The sequence below is a fragment of the Canis lupus genome, chromosome 16, assembly GCF_003254725.2.
Source record: "Canis lupus dingo isolate Sandy chromosome 16, ASM325472v2, whole genome shotgun sequence".
Classification (NCBI taxonomy): Eukaryota; Metazoa; Chordata; class Mammalia; order Carnivora; family Canidae; genus Canis; species Canis lupus.
In genome coordinates this window covers 17050351-17068285 of record NC_064258.1, presented here as the reverse complement: position 1 = coordinate 17068285, position 17935 = coordinate 17050351, and the positions used below count along the sequence as shown (strand labels likewise).

Genomic DNA, 17935 nt, shown 5'->3' with positions numbered 1-17935 from the left:
TGAGATGCTCATTTTCTAAACTTGAATGGATGAAACTGTATTATACCAAGTGCTCAACTGAGTACTTTAGACTGTATTATTTTTAATGGATCCTTTATTTAGTATTATGGAAGCTTAAGTCATTTTACTACTAATGTACACAAGACTTTTTTTAATACCTTCCTAGCCCCACATTTGAATGCTCCTTTACCAGGTTTTCTAAAGAGATTTATTTTCCATTTGCCCCCTTTCAGCGATGTGCATTTTGTAAGCACCTTGGAGCCACTATCAAATGCTGTGAAGAGAAATGCACCCAGATATACCATTATCCTTGTGCTGCTGGAGCTGGTACCTTTCAGGACTTCAGGAACTTCTTCCTTCTGTGTCCAGAGCACATTGACCAAGCTCCTGAAAGATGTAAGTTTACTATAGATACACTTTTAAAACATTTATCAGTGTATTTACTTCAAATAACGAATGTTGTAAATTCCCTAAATGTTATTTTGCTTGTATTAAAAGGTAATATTACATAATCTTGATAACCTGAGGGATCTTTGCCAGAGATCCTTGGGGAGAATTTCTTATCACTAGTATCATTGAAGTTAAATCCTAAAAGTTATTTTCTCAAAATTTCAAAGACAGTTTGCATGTTTTAAATTCTGATTAAAAAACTTTTTTTAAACCACTGTAGAAATACTGAGTATACGATATTTTAATATGTACTGTAAAGAAAGCCATTTAAAAAGCTAAACAGTATTCAGTGTCTTCTGCACCAAGTTAGAGAATTAGAAGATAATTCACTCAGGTGTTATTTAAGGGTATGCATTAATAGGATTAGCAAACACTTTTGAAATTCTTGGTAATTGTATAGCCCTGATAATCATTATAGAAATCTCTGTTAGTTCTTCTTCTTGATTTATCTATCTTGATTACCTATAATCCTCAGTTGTGCTTTCCTTTCTTTTCCAAACAGTATTTTATAATTATGTGAAAATATTTGAAATTTGTTATACAGGAAATTATAATTCTTTCCTATCTTTATTGTCAAACAGAGATCTTGCCTTTTTCTTAGTATATAAGTTTCTAATGAGTATGTGTGCTTTGGGATTTTTCCCTCTAATAAATTGAGTTTCCAGTGTCATTGTGAAATCTCTGTGATGTTTTATTCAGTCTTTTTTATGTTACCTGTTAACCTCAGTGTTAGCTTTTATCTGTGTCTTAGCAATATCTATGAAAGCTTTTAAAAAATCTTTTCCAGCTATGTGAAACATAAATTTAGCTACCTCAGGCCTACACTTAAAATAATCTCAAATACAGTTAGATTGTATAATCGCAGAACCATAATTTCATCTTCAGTTAAAATTATTTTTGTTTACATGTATAATCATTTTGTCCTTATTCGATGTATAGACAGAAATTATAGGCAGGGCTGAAACGTCAAGTTGTAATTAGGCTAATAAGAATTTAAAGTTTCAAATATATATGGGATTATATACTTGAATCCGGGAGAAAAAGAACATTCATGCACAGCAGCCGTCATGAGTGTTATTTATTTTAAGACCTCATGTAATGAATTACTTCACACAGGTGCACCAAGTGTGCTGTCGGTCATCATAGTTGATTATATTCTGGGTGGTATAGTGCACTTTGCCAATCAAATGAAACAATAGTATGTGTATTTAAGAATCTGGGGGCAGCCCAGGTGGCTCAGCGGTTTAGCGCCACCTTCAGCTCAGGGCCTGATCCTGAAGACCTGGGATCAAGTCCCACATCGGGCTCCCTGTGTGGAGCCTGCTTCTTCCTCTGCCTGTGTCTGCACCTCTCTCTCTCTCTCTCTCTCTCTCTGTGTCTCTCATGAATAAATAAAATCTTAGAAAAAAAAAAAAAGAATCTGAATTTTCTTCAGTATTTTGTACTTAGTCATACTTTAGAACTCAGCAAACAACATACAAACTTTTCTGTGATCAAATTTCTATTATTAGATATTTTGTTAGTTAATGGCCATTCTACTTTCTACTGCACACTGTGTTCTAATAGGGTATACCTCATTTAATATTAGAGACCATAAATATTGTGTAAAGTAATGAAGTGTAAGGACTGAGGGGAGATGAGCTGCTGTCACTTACCATACGTACAATGAGAGGTCTCTGCTGGTACACGGAGCTAAAAGATAGACTGAAATTATTGGCACTGTGCCTTGTTCCAAAATAGAGTTATGGAGACTCATAAAAATACATGAATAGTAGAATAAAATAAAACTAAAAATATGCAAGGAAATTTGGCCATGGGAAAATAAGGATTGTATAAATATGAAGCTAATAGTGACATTGGTATTTTGGGAAATAAATGCATACTTCCTAGACCTAAGCCACAGACTTGGCTCCATAGCTCTCCAGCAATCAGCACAAAGAAGGGAATATGAACAGTGACTTGATTCATAATAATGTCGAAAGAATTCACTTAATACTGAGACTGTATATACTTTATACACTACAGCAAAACAAATTTTACAGGGCAGTTTCTTATAACAGCCCTCAAAATAAGCCGGTGGTATGAAACTGAAGTCCATCTGAGTAAATTCTAATCCTCAAGAATCTTAACCAGTGCAGTCTATATACACAGCTTTCTTTTTTTTTTTTTTTTAAGATTTTAAAATTTATTTATTAGAGACAGAGAGAGAGAGAGAGAGAGAGAGAGAGGCAGAGACACAGGCAGAGGGAGAAGCAGGCTCCATGCAGGGATCCCGACATGGGACTTGATCCTGGGTCTCCAGGATCACACCTTGGGTCGAAGGCAGCACTAAACCGCTAAGCCACCGGGGCTGCCCTGTACGCAGCTTTCTGACCATCTATTTGTTTTAATCCAAGGATATAGAAAATATTGCAGGTAGAATGTATTGTAATTTACAAGATTATGCAATAGTCTTCATAAAATCTTTCATAAATGTTTCTAGTTGTCCTAATTGTGTATCATAGCACAAGGTATTATTTTTTAAAAATGGAGCTTAAACAACAGTGTTACTATGAGGGTTAAATAACAATCAATGGAAACCATGTAGAATTTTACCTTGTATTTATGAATTGCTTTACAAAATGGTAGCTATTCCAGCTCTTATCTAAGACTCAAATTATATATATAAATTGAATATATTACTTGATGCTGTTGGTTAAGAATAGAGCAATATGCTTTATAGTTAGCTGAGGTAGGAGTTGGATTGACATCTTTTTGTGAAAGTTGAAAAAAAAAAAGACTTCATTTGGGCAGCCCGGGTGGCTCAGCGGTTTAGTGCTGCCTTCAGCCCAGGGTGTGATCCTGGAGATCCGGGATCAAGTCACACATCAGGCTCCTGCTTGGAGTCTGCTTCTCCCTCTGCCTGTGTCTCTGCCCCCCACCCCCTCTCTGTGTCTCTCATGAATAAATAAATAAAATCTTAAAAAAAAAAAAAAAAGACTTCATTAGAAAGAAACCTCAGCAAAGAGAGAACCTGTGAGCCAGGCCAAGATTTTCATCAGAAAACAATTTTAGGATGCCTTGTCATAGATAAATGCCAATCCTGGCTTCATCATTATTTTCATGATGATGCAAGTATACAATGACCTTGTCTAGGAATTTTGCACTAAATATCCATCTCGGAGACATAACCAGGTATACTTACTGAGTAGTATTTTGCCTCTCAGGGAAAGCTAAATGGCTAGGAGCCAACCATGCAAGATCAGAGGAAAGGACATTCCAGAAAGTGAACAGATACTGCACAGGTCTTGAGGAATGGGCCTGACATGTCGTTGTGCCTGGAACCTAGTATCTCCTAGGTGGATGGTAGAGACAACATCAGAGCAAACAAAGACTAGACCACCTAGATCTTGTGAACAAGGCAAGGGTTTAGATATCCTGTCTGCAGTGAGAAGTTTTTGAAGCATTAAACGAGGCAGTGAATGAATCTCTTCATTCCCCCTGCCCCCAGTGTATTTACTTTCATCATTCAGTTTTGACTTCTCTTACTTCATTTTCTGGGTTGTTTTTGTATCTCTCTGTACCAAGTCCTGCTATGTTTCTATTACCCTAAATTTTGTTAGTCTCTGACCTTTCTTACCTACCTACCTGTCCTGTGAGCCAGCCTCTCTGGACAACATCCATGTTTCCTTTTTCTTGCTAGCAATTGCATTTAGTCCAGCGCAGTATCCTACCAGTAATGTAAGCAGAGATGATATGTGCTGTGACGTTGATGGAAGTTACAAAAGCTGTGTGGATGAAGTCCTTCGATTGATGCTGTCTGGCAGCAATTTGACTTTTGTTGCTCTTCACCAGTGCTTTTATTCTCCTGCATAAGCAGTGGTCTCACCTTCCAGCTTGACCAAGTGTCTCTGACATGGTCCCTTCTCGTTTAGGCTCAGTGTTCTTGTCTTTTCCTCCATCCCTTCTATTGTCACAGCTGTCACAGGACATGATCTTGTCGACAGGTGTACCTGCTGTTTCTTCTGCTTTTCTTGCTCCCCCTCCATCATTTAGCCTCTCCATTCTATGCCTCTGCTGGCACTTTGCTTCTTACTTTTGTACATGCATAGATGTTCTTCACCTTATTTGCCCTACCAGTGGGAGTAAATTTCAACTAGTAAAGAGCATGATCTTTGGAGCCAAACTGACCTGGATTTAATTCCTGCCTTCTCTTACATTGGCTTTAGCTTTGGTTTTTCATTCAATCTCTTCTGCTTTTTCAAGTGCTTAAAGAAAAAATTCACTTCATTGTTTGATTATTGCTTCAAACTTAATGTTTCTGTGGGACACATATGTATATATATGTCCATATGCTTATTTCTGACATGACACTTAAGCTATCCAGTATTACCATATTTTGCTTGCCCTCCAAAAGGCTTTTTTGGTATTTCTGTTATCTTCTTCCTGGTTGAGGAAATGGTTGGAACCAGCCTCATTTCTTGATGAAGTGCTTTTTTTCTATTATTATTTTTACAAATTGCACAGTAAATGTTTTTAGACTGAATGTATCATGTGAATGTTTTTCTTTGTCTAATTTATTACCAGTGATCCATATTAGTGGAACAACATGACAGTATTGCCATTAAGGAATTGCTGCAAATAATCATAGAGTAAGAAGCAATCTCTGGAAAAAAAAAAGAAAAAAAGAAAAAAAGAAAAAAGAAGCAATCTCTGCCACAGTGATATATACAGTTATTGTAGAATGGGCTTTGCTGTAAAAAAAAAGTGATGTGCAATAGAAATATAATGTGAGCAATATATATTTTTCTAGTAGTCATGTTAAAAAAAATTTTAAATTATAATTAATTTAAAAATACATATTTAGCCGTGTGTCCAAATATTAATATTTCAACATATAAGCAGTAAAATTTTTGAGATGTTTGACATTTTTTTCCTAGTAAGTCTTTAGAATCTAGGGTGCATTTTATATGTACAGCACATGTCAGTTTGAATAATCACATATCAGTTGCCCAGTAGCCACATGTGACTAGTAGCTACCATAGCAAGTTAAGTGGCAGAATAGGAAACTGGAAATTTTCATAGAAGCATTTAGACAGTGTTCCCTGCAAATTATAATAGAAAGATGAACTGCGTGTCATAAACAGCACAATATTTGCTTCAATTTCTATAAGTTTTGAGAGTAAGCAAAAATCAAGGATTAGTTTTTAAATGTACATAGCTCAAATGAGTAGATACTGGTACTCTTTTAGTATTAAAAAATTCACCCTATTGTGTCATTTTTATCAAAAATGAATTAATTTGTGACTCCATTTTTATGATGTTTCCATTTTTAAATTAATGATTTATTTTAAATGCCAATCAGAGAGTCATTAAAAGTGATTTTGGAAACAAGTTCTTCATTTAAGATATATTTAATAAGACTTGATTTGTGATAGGGATTTGAATATACAAAGTTTAAAAAGGCAGGGTCCCTTCCCTTTAAGGTTCATAGTATTGTGTTATAATTACTTGACTATATATAACAGTTTATTCTCAGTATGTGAGGAAAAGGAATATTCAACAATTGGATGGATGGATCTTTAGGTGTGGTAACATTAGGTATTCCAGGCTATGTGTGAGCAGAGTTTTGAGATCCTCTTTGGAAAGAACTAGGGGCATGGCACAGCACAGCAAAGGAACAAAATCTCAAGTAGTGGGGAACATGTATACAAGCATGCAAGCATTGAACAGCATGTTGTGTGAATGTGCATAGCAAACTGCTTGGTATCACCAGGAAGAGTGAGTGGTCATGAGATTCCATTGGAAAGGGAGGAAGGACTTTTTCTTTTTTGGTCTTCTCTGCTAGAAGATTTTGATCTTTTTTCTTTTAGAGTAAAAAGGGCGTATTGGTAAAATTTTAATTTAAGCAGAGCATAACAGATTCACAATTTAGAAAACTTACTCTTGATGTGTAGATGATGATTAGGGAAAGGTCAGATCCATAAGGAGGGATATTGTAATTGCCAAGGCAGAGTGGACTGAACTGAACTGTATAAATATAAGGAAAAAGGATATATAGAAAGTTAACTCAGTAAGAATTGGTGTCTGGTTGGATATGTTGGGTCAGGGAGGAATAATAGTGATATTATAGTCTGAGCCTTTACCCAGCTGGTTGAGAATATGGAGAGAGGTTTAGGTTTAAAAAATATTTTATTTTAGAAGTGTTGAGTTTTGAGTATTTTTAGAACATCTGGCTATTGAGGTCTAGTGAGACTTGAAAGTAACATCTTGTAGTTTAGGAAGAAGTTGGTGGCTGGTGATACAGATTTGGGAATCGTGGTGGTGTTTTTTTAACATGGGAATTGGTGTGATCACAAAGGGAAACCATGGGAAATTATTAAAAGAAGGAACAGGATGAAATCCCAAGATACTCCAACATATAGAGGAATTGTAGGGAGACAAAAGCTAACATAGGAGCATGAGAGGGAGGCATGGGAGACCTAAGGAGAAATCAGGAGAAAGCTGTCATCACAGAAGCCAAGGTAAGGGGAACTGTAATGTGGGAGTAGATAGTAATGGAAATTCTGCAAAGTGCAAATAAGATAAGCTTAAAGAAATAATCATTGGATTTCATAGATCATTGGTAGCCTCATGAGGGTAGCGCCAGGTGAATGGTGGGTATGCAGCCACCAGGGTTCCAGCTGGCAGTCCAGATATATCCCAGGACTTGTTTTTCTACTGCCCTCAAACTACAAATGGTTTTTTAAATCATTTTAAGAGGACTTTGAAATAAAAACAAAAAATCTGTATGTCAGAGGTTCTATGGCCTATAAAACCAGTTTGCCAAGTAAAAGGAATAGATTATTACTCTATTTCAAGATGCTTGACTGGGAAAAAAATAAGGTAGAAAGTCCTCATAGCCAAAGAGGACTGACCAAACCTTCAAAAAATAAAAGAGAGAAAAAGGTTCATGTATACAATTTAAAACAATCTTTAGATAATTAGTTAATCAAACCATCTAGTTGAGAACCTGAGTGTCACATATAGACATATGTATCATCGAATTGGTATGATTTGAGAACACATTATTTTTCTTATTGTGATATGCATAAGTTTAAGTGTGTACTTGGCAAGGCAGTTTATTCTTACATTTATTTTTTATTTTAGATGGTAAAAGGACCTAAAAAGTGCTATTTCTTTTAATTCATATTTAGGGATAGATGATGTCCATAATTATATAGTTTTTTATATCTTTTTACAAACTGGCAATTAATATAGATGAATATAGAATTAATATATGAAGTTTTGTGTTTGTGTATGAATATGTAGCTTCCATCTTTAATGTTCTCCTTCATATGATGTTTTCCAGTATTAAAAATAGATATTTGATCTGAATAAAAATCAGTGTGTTTATGCTTAAGAAGCATTTAATATAATCTTATTTCTTAAATTTGTCTTTTGACCTACCTTGTTAATTTTAAAATATATTTAACATCCAAATAAAATGGTTATTTTTACACACCACAGGGCATTTCTCAGTTGATATTTTCCTGTTTTGTTCTTTTCAACAAGTTTATGTTGAACATTAAGTAGGTGCCCAGCATCATCACCAGTACCAGGGATATAAAATTAGAGAAGAACTGCCTATGGTCTTAGGTAGATTGAAGCACAAATATGCAAAACTTCTATGATTAATGGAATTAACTTTAGATTAAATACATTACAGTGTTTTTACTGAGACCTTCTTCTGATTGGATATCAGTTCAATGTGGATAACCTCAAGTGTCTGAAAGATTTACCATGCAAATTCCCTTCAAGTGATTTTTAAATTGTAAAGTCAGAAAAATATTAAACTCTTATACAACAATTTCATTGTTTTACTGTTAATTATAGCAAAGGAAGATGCAAACTGTGCAGTGTGCGACAGCCCGGGAGACCTCTTAGATCAGTTCTTTTGTACTACTTGTGGTCAGCACTATCATGGAATGTGCCTGGATATAGCGGTTACTCCATTAAAACGGGCAGGTTGGCAATGCCCTGAGTGCAAAGTGTGCCAGAACTGCAAGTAAGTTTTAATTTCAACTCAAAGGTGTGTATTGAGATTAAGAGAGACCCTATTATTAGGTGCTAAAGGTTTGTGTAATATGATAAAGGTTGTTGGTACTGCGGCTATATTCATTCCCACTGACTTCATCATGTCTTTAAAAAATTGCTAGGTATTTATTAATATTACTTTGAAATAAGTTTAAACAAAAACTAATTTTAATAATTTTAAATTCCTCTGGTTGCTTAAAAAGCTAATTTAAATTTGCCAAACATTTTAAACAAATGATGTTAACAACTTAAAAAAGCATTAGAAAAATAAAGCAACTATTTTTGAGAGAGACTGGGGTGAAGATTTAATAGGAAAATAAACCTCTAATTGCAGAAAGTAGTTATGAGAGTGAGTGAAAGAATCAGTGATATGTTTGAATTTCCATTCCAGGAAGAACAGTTTATTCTAAGACTACTTAAAAACAAAACAAAACAAAAATAAAAAACCCAAAAACCTGTATCTATCTGAAAGAGGTTACCTCCAATCAATCGTAGTCACCATAATCCTGAAAAGAAGTACAGTTATTATTGTATGGCATTTAAACATTTGTAATGGGGTTATCTTTTTCTATTTGTTATATTCCATCCTTTGGTTATTCCTCCAATCTTTTCTGTGATTTTTGTTTTCCTCCTGCTACTAATTAGCATGATAATTTGGGGAAGTTATCTGCATCTATAGCAGTCTTCAAATTGTTTACAAGCTGAGGACTTTCGTAACAGGAGAAATCATGCCCACCCCTGCCATGATCAGTCTTTTATTTGTAATTTAATTTAATGACAATAAGCATCAATATCTTAAAATTATGTGGAATAAATAGGACCACATGCTTTTATATTTTGGTAAAAATTAAAATATCAGTAAACATTTATTTGATATCTTGTATCTGTGCCTAGTTTCTTGGGAAGGAATAAGAAAACTTGAAGAAAGATTGCTTTCCCTCTAAGATCTTTCCATGTAGCTAAAGAGATAAAACATAAAATTTTATATGTAGAGTTTATTAAATTGAATAAGAAATAACTGGAGGCCAACTAACCCATCTTCCTTTTTACTTCTAGTTGTCCCCAGGTTTTATTCAGCGGCTCCTCTCTCAGCTCTTCTTCTTTCATTCCCCAGTTTTTCTTTTCCCCTCCTCTTGAATTAAATTCTTAGTCTCTGGGAGTGGTTGATAGCCAAGAATCAAGGCAGAGCTCATGCTGTATGTAGGGCAGGGGCCCAATCTTTGGGGCACACATATGTTCAGGGAAAGAGTTTAGGTTTTTGACTACAATTCTTTTTTTTTTTTTTTTGACTACCATTCTTATTAATTATTACAAGATGATTCTTACAGCTGTTTATTTAGCACTAATGTTTACTGGATGTTCTAAGCTCTTCAACCAGAATAATTAATTCTCAGTGTCTTTATTGTTCACATTTTGTACCTGAAACCAAGAGGACTAAGCTTATTTTATTTAGGAATCACACAACTAGTAAAACAGTAGTCGAAATACAAATATAGGTCTGATGCCAAATTCGATCCACTTTTTTTTATATGACAATGTCTTTCCAATTCCCGATGCCAAGATTTGTTCCTTCCCATGCAGCATCACCTATCAGAGCTCCGTACCCTAGAATGTTTACTGAGATATTTAAAAAGTAAAGAGTCATTCATCTTGCCCTACTCTGCAGGAATCCTCACGTGACTAAAGCAGGTTCACCATAGGTGAGCATTCAGTAAGGATAATCCTGTAGGGACCTCAGGAAGATGGCTGTCTCATCTAGGGGGGTTATCTCTATCATTATCTGAGTATAGACAAAACAGACACTGAGGAATTGATGAACTAGGCAGTTCCTAGGACTGATTCTTCTCATGATTACTTATGTTATAAACATAAGTTTAAAGATAAGGCATCATTAATGCTATCTTATTTTTTAGACAATCGGGAGAAGATAGCAAGATGCTAGTGTGTGATACGTGTGACAAAGGGTATCATACTTTTTGTCTTCAACCAGTTATGAAATCAGTACCAACCAATGGCTGGAAATGCAAAGTAAGTTGTTTATTTTTTTAAGAAAAATATCTTCATCTGTATGCTTCTTATATAGAGCAGACAAATCGGATACCTATTCAAATATATACATTATCATCAACTTTTTAAAGAATAACTTTATTGATGTATAATTGATATTCAGTAAACTGCAAGTATTTAAAGTTTGTAATTTAATTTGACACATGTACATTTATGAAACCATCATCACCTTCAGGATAATGACCACATTCATCACCGTAAAAGTTTCATGGTGTCCTTTGGGAATCCCTCTTTTCCAACTGTTCACCCATTCCCACCTCCCCTCTTGTCTTCCAGGCAGTCTGCTTTCACTCACCATCAATTAATTTGCATTTTCTAGAGTTTTATATAAGTGACATCCTATAGTATATACTCTTTTTTTTGGGGGGGGTCTAGCTTTTTAAACTCAACATGATTATTTTGAGAATCAGCCATGTTTTTGTGCATATCATCAGTGATTCCTATTTATTGCCAAGTAGTGGCCATACCACACAGATTGTTTATTGACTCACTTGGTGAACATTTGGGTCATTTACAATTTTAGGCTATTATGAAAAATGCTATTATGAACATGTTAACATATGTATGGTGCTTCATGGCTTAGAAATTGTTTTGAATGATTTATCTTTAATCTTCCCAGAAACTCCAGAGATGTAGTAGCCCCATGAGGGTACCAGAACACACAGCAATAGTTTTAAAATCCGTTAACTTAAAATGCAGAGGTAAAATACACTACATTTTGGTGATAATATAGTGATTTTTTTAATATAGTGATTTTATATGTACATCACATTTTTATGTGTATAAGTACACTTGTATTAAATATTTGGAATCATACTGTATATGTATACTGTCCCTTCCCTGTCGTAGCTTTAGTAATTCTTTACTTAGATATTTATTTTATAGATGCTGTTTAAAGTTTCTTTTAGAGTGTTAGAGAAGGTCTGTAGACATTTTTCCATTGCTCAAGATACCAGTCTTTCTGCTTGGTGTGACACTTTTAAGATGTATTTTCAGTTATTTTTATTTTTTTCTGGATATTCTTTTAGTCAGTGATTCTCCCTTCTTCCATCTATTTTGTTATTTGCATCTTTATGACCTTGAGATGTTCTATGCTGGTCTCTTTATGCTTTCTGAGGAATTTACTGAGGCTCTTTGATCTGTACCTCTAAACCCTGTTAAGTTGGGCAACAATCTTACGTACTGGGCAAAGTTATTATTAGTACACTACCAGGTAAACAGTAACAAATTTAAGAAGTATTTGTCTGTGGAAACACAAAATATTTCAACTCTTAAAGTGAAAGTAGAAGAACAAATCAAATTTATCTTTAATTCTCAAGTGATTAAATAAAACTAATCTCTTTTTCCTGTTTGGAAGATATTTATAAACAATATTCACTATGACTTTCCTTTAAATATTCTCTAGAATGGATCAGTCATAAAAGTAGTACATGTGCTTCGTTTTGGAATCTATATAGGTAAACTAATAAATTCTAGGTGAGGGCTGGTGCAGGCCCAGTGGTTAATCATCCAAGTTTACTTATTTGTAGAAACAGAAAAGGGACTAAAACTCAGGTTTCCTGTCTTTATAATGTTTTATCCTGTATATGATGCTCTCTCCTTATGCTATCGTACTATACCTATGTGAGTAGCAGTGCTTTTCTCTCTAGATTAAATAAGAAATATTTCTTGATCTAATTTTCTTTTTGTATTAGGGTGTAGATCTCTAAAGACTAAAGACTCTAGATCCACAAGCCATCTCTATATATCCCCCAGGTTGAGTTTTTTTTTCTTTAATTATATCTAAATTTTCTAGAACAGATGTGAAACCTAGGCATAAACTTATTTTTATCTTCGATAATTACACTTAAAATAAAACTAAATAGGATTTATAAAGTAATTACAAATTTCATCTGACATACAGTTTTGCTTTGAAACTAAATTGCCAAGATTGGATTTAATAAAAGGATATTTTCTTGTGCCCAGTTCAGTGTGTAAGCCTTTCCTTTGGCTTTAATAATGTCAGTACATAGAAAGCCTTTTGTATTTGTATAAAAATAGTATTGATAATGCCATGACCCTGTTTACTAGTTCAGAATAATCAGACCTGAAAGTGCCAGCAAGCAGTATTTCAACATTAGATGTAATGAAGTGTCATTCAGTAACCATACAGGTTTTTATTCATGAGTGCACTATTGTGATACAACTGAAATCTGTTCTAAATGGGAATTAATCCAGTTATTTCTAAAACATGGAACATTAGTTCCTTATTTTAAGTTACTGGTATGTTGTTCACCCTTTAGCCATTGTCTTGATGTTTATGAAGATAAGAGTCCTCTCTGCTGGCTCTCTGGATGCTGCCATGTATCCCTGTGCCATCCAAACATCTCATTTTTTCTACCGTAATTTTACTGTGTAAAATCTTGCATGTTTTGTACCTCTTTGATGGCACCTGGGACTAACATGATAAATACAAATGCTAAATGCAGGTATTAAAATCTGCATTGTGGTACCCTCGAAGGTCTGTTAAACTTTAATTTTTTTTATGCTAGCATTTCTATGAAAACTGAACTTTTCGGAAAACAGCCCTCCCAGACTGCGTCTGTGGTCTTAGCATTCTCCCACTCTTCTCCCAGTAGCATAGAAACGGGCTCCTGTTGCCCATGCACCGCCTTCTGTGGACTTAGGGCAGGCTTCAGGGAGGTGGGGTGGAGTGAGCTGCCTGAAATGGTCCCGGGGCCCCGAGGGCCAGGGTCAGCCTCCAGGTGGAGGCTTCCTGGGCTGCTGAGATTAAGGGCTGTGAGGTGGCGCCAGCCAGAGGCTTTCTCCAGAAGCTGGAAAGGCGTTCCGGACACGAGAGGGGTGTGTGGTGGGGGGGGGCGGGTGACTTGCTGTCCTAGGAAAGTCCTGGAAAGGGGGAGAGTTCGCCTGGAGGACCCCGCGGATGGGGTGCGGGTGTGGGGGTGGGAGGAGGCACGGACGGAGCCGAGCACCTGCGCCAGCGTCCCGCCGGGTCAGGGGCACCTGGAGCTCGCGGCCCCACCTGGTTCCAGGGCGCTGGGCGGTGCGGCGGGTGCGGCTGCGGCCCGAGGGTGGGGCCTGGAGGGGAGGGGCCCCAGGCCCGCGGGCCCGCGCTTACCGCCCTCACGTGGGGCTCGGGGCAGGCGGGGCCTGCGGGCGGACCGGGGGCGGCTGCCCCGGGCCTCCGGCGGTTCCGGCTTCTTCCTGTCTGCGGCCGGTGCCTTCCCGCGTTCTCCCGTCCGCACTTTGGGCTGCAGGTTGGTGCGTGTGTGCGTTCGTCTTCTCTACACACTTTTATTTGCCTTTCTTCTTTTTCTGAAATAGGAAGTTGAATTCGTAATTCGTTTTCTTTACTAAGGAAAAAAGTATATTTTAAGACTATAAATTTACCTTTGATTATAGCTTTGGCTGCAACCAGATTCGTTTTAATTGTAGCTGTCTCTGCGTACATGTAGCCTAATCACTTTATCTTTTGGGTTTTAAGTTGTGCTTAAGCATGTTAATTTCTGCTTTAATTGTGTGTAACCCAGCATTAACCAGTGTGGTTTTCTTTTTCACAAATATTTTCATAATTGAAGTAGTGACTTTAAGGTGTAATATTTCTGTTTATTTTATTTAGCTAGATGAAGTCCTTTTTATTTTTTGGCTACCTGATTCGACAGTGTATTAGAATGTAGATGGAGTTGACCACTACAGTTTTCCTCAATAATTTCTCCTTGTATTTTACTTTTTCTTTTTGTGAACTGAACTAATATTTTTTGGTTGTTATTTGGCAGGTATGTCAGGGTCAGTGTTGATGTGTTGTGCATTTTTATCAATATAAAGTTACCTTATTGTGTAATGCCCCCCCCCCCCCCCCTTTTTGGAACCAGCTATTTTTGTTTGCCCATCAATATGGCCTCCTAGGGCTTTAGTTTTATCAGTTGAATGTAATGTTTTCACATCTTTTTATTTTGGGTCCTTGTGTGTCATTTTAAATTGTGTGTGTGTGTGTGTTTGTGTGTGTGAGGTTTAATAGAGTTAACTATTTAGATTAATGGTTGCAATTGAAATGCTAGATTATTTTAAGACAGAATAGTTCTTTTGATTTCCTTTCTGTTTTTCCTTTTATTTCCTGCAGCGACTTGCAATTAAGAATTTTATTTTGTGTTAAGTTATACTTGGAAGTATGAATGATTTCTTCTTCCACTTAGTAAAAATGGAGAAACCAGAAATTTCCCTTTTCCTTTCTCTTCCTTCTGTTTTTGATCAACTGGGAGACTGTAAACCTTTGTCACTTTTTCCTTGCAAAAAAAGTATTCTCTGTATAAGTTCCAATCTCTAACCCCCCAGTCTTTTGGATTCTTGATTATGCTCCATTAAGGAATAGCAATTTTTCTGAAATCCAGCATATCTGAAAGAGACTGTTGTCTTCAGGCTACTATAAGAACTTGGTTTGGTATCATTTTGTTTTACAACTTTTTCAGTTTTATGCTGTGGAAACATTTTTTTTCCTCCAGTTTTCCCATTTGTGGTATCACAGAAGAAAAATACCTTTGTTTTGTTTTGTTTTACATGTTCACTTAATTATAATCCTTTGTTCTACTTAAGAGCTTTAAGATCGTTATTTTTGTCAGTTCTTTGAATTTGTTTCCAGGTTGTGTCTGATTTTGGTTCTACATTAATTAGTTACCTAGAACATGTTGACCAGGATCAGTCTCTCTAGTCAGGCCCCCAAAAAAGGTCTAAAGAAGAGTTGGTTAACTTAGCCTTTTTTTTTTTTTTTTAAATATTTGCCATCTTTGCAGTTTCTTAAATAATGTTTAGTAACATCTAGATAATTTTGTTTCCTGCTTTTAATTCATTATCTTCTTTGTTATGTTTTTCATTATCTTGGAAAATGTCTTCAGAATTCGGGGTTTATTTCCTGAGGTTCTCTTTTATCTTTGTCTCACTCTTTTACTAATTTGCTCTCTATCATAGTCTGCTATGCTCTATCACAGTGACTAAATCATGTATAATATTGCTAAGAATACAACTGGATAGTTAAAAAAAAAAAATCTGTTCTATGGAGGTATATAATGTTGTGAAAGATTCAGCTGTGGAGCCAGATCTCCACTTTTCCAGTTACTAAATACAGGAACTTTGGCAAAATATTTGACTTCCTTAAGCCAGTTTTTCCCCTGTAGAGAAGGTTAGTAGAACTTACCTCATCAGGGTGTTGGATTTAGTAAGATGATGCCTATAAGGTGTCCCTTGTTATGTCTAAATTAAATAGTCAAAGAATTATCCTAGAGTTTTTCATAGGCTTATCCACTGAAGAATAATTCTCTTCCTCTACTGTTAAATTCTCATAGATGTCTATAGTCTTTAGTCATAATTCGTTCATTTATTTAACATTTGAAGGCCTACTGTGTGCAAAGCACCGTGGTGGAGGCCAGAGATGAACAGGCAAATAGGTCTGCCTTCATGGGGGTATCAGACTTGTGAGGCTGCTCACACTGACGTACAGGTAATCTTTTCAGGAACTTTGTTTTAGTCCAGTCATTGTCAGGTTAGGTTTCTTTTTCCTGTTTCTCTGTCCAGAATGCTTTTGTGTTGGTATATCATGATTTTTAAAAAACGTTATTTTGAAATAATTTCAAACTTTAGATGTTAGAAAAAATAGTACCTGTATACCATTTATACTTTTTACCTTTGTTAGATTTTAGTATCATTGTGTGTACCCTTTCTTCTTCTTCCCTCCCATCTCTGTTTTTTTGCCCTGAACCATTTGAGGGTAAGTTACATAGACTGTGTCCCCTTTACCCCTAAACACTTCAGTGTGTATTTACTGTTTTTTTTTTTTTTTTTTTTAAGATTGTATTTATTTATTCATGAGAGACAGAGAGACCTAGGCAGAGGGAGAAGCAGGCTCCTTGAGGGGAGCCCAATGTGGGACTCCATCCTGGTACTCCGGGACCACACCCTGAGCCACCCAAGTGCCCCTGTATTTCCTAATAATAGGAATATCCTTACATAAGCAAAGCACTGTTAGCAACTTCATACGTTTACATCAACATAAGTATTTTCGTCTAATCTATTATCCATATTTCAATTTTGTCACTTGATATAACATCCAATATAGCATCTCCTCCACCCCCCCACCCCATATAGGTTCCAAGATCCACTTCTAGGGTAAGGTACTCTTTTTGTTTTTGTAGTTTTTTTTTTTTTTTTTTTTTTTTTTAAGGTACTCTTTTTGGTTCTCACTTTGGACTCCTTTAATCTGAATTTCCTGAGTCCTTCTCTGTCTTTTGGATATTGACATTTTTGGAAGGATACAGTTCTTCCCCACATAACCTGTTTGATTTTTTTTTTTCTACTTTTGTCTGATACTTCTTCACAATTATATAGAGTTTTGCATTGTTGGCTGGAATACTGAAGTAGTGATGTGCTTCTGCTAGAGGCACCTGGTGCTCATCTCCCTCATAGGTGATGTGCATTCTGATAATTTGGTCAAGCTGCTGTCAAATTTCTCCTTTTTTTTTTTTCTTCCTTTTTTCACATCTAATAAAAACATTATATGAGAAGATATTTAAGATCATGTGACTATCTTGCTCCTCAAATTTTCCTCCAAGATTTTAGAAACCATTGCTTCATCATTTGTATGTGTTGGTTGTAAAATGGTGCTTTTGCAACTCTAGCATTGTTACATATGCCAGCGCTCTGCACCTCTGTTGTAAACAGGAACTCTCCCTTCTTTTACATGTCACAATTATTTGTTTATATTGTCAGTATTGACTGAGAAATTCCTACTGTCCTCAATAATTCATAATTCTTTATCTTATTTGTTCTATACTCAGATTGTCCCATATTTGCCTTTGGTAGCTTCTGTGGGCTGCCTCCTATGCTTTTGTGACATGCCCTCACCATTTATTTGAGCATTTTGTTACATTTTGGCATCACAAGGTGTCCCAAGCTCATTTTCCACCTCTCTGCCCCAGCCCAGGAATCGGCCCTCTTTTCCAGAAGTAGGTCTGGTTCCTTTAGCGGAAAATGGGTCCTAGGTGTGCTCATTGCTATGGGAGTGTTTGCCTCTTTGGCTTTTCAGCAGATGGGGCAGGAAATGCATGCATGTATTTACACACACACTTACATATACAAATAAATGGGCTGATACTCACATATGTACATAACTTATAAACATTAATTCTCTGTAGAACAGTTTATACAACTGAGTTTTGAAAGCATATTAATATCCTATATAGTCAAAAACTAAAGGGGGAATAAAGTCAATTACTGAGAGCAAACCCAGGTAGTTTTGTTTATTCGGTTGGACAGTTGAGTAAATGTGTTAGTGTTGTGGGGACTAGAGAATAGCTATACAAGAACGGAAGAAGGC

General features: G+C 36.0%; 1 protein-coding gene across 21 annotated transcripts in view; it reads left to right on the top strand.

Moving 5' to 3' along the window:
• Window positions 1-17935, top strand: part of KMT2C (lysine methyltransferase 2C) — a 284078-nt gene that overhangs the window by 159160 nt on the left and 106983 nt on the right. For all 21 annotated transcript variants that reach the window (XM_049094712.1, XM_025452148.3, XM_035699675.2 and 18 more), the window contains 3 exons: window positions 234-396; window positions 8305-8476; window positions 10419-10533. In XM_049094712.1, coding sequence (XP_048950669.1) covers window positions 234-396; window positions 8305-8476; window positions 10419-10533 — 450 coding nt within the window. The remainder of the gene's footprint in view (window positions 1-233; window positions 397-8304; window positions 8477-10418; window positions 10534-17935) is intronic.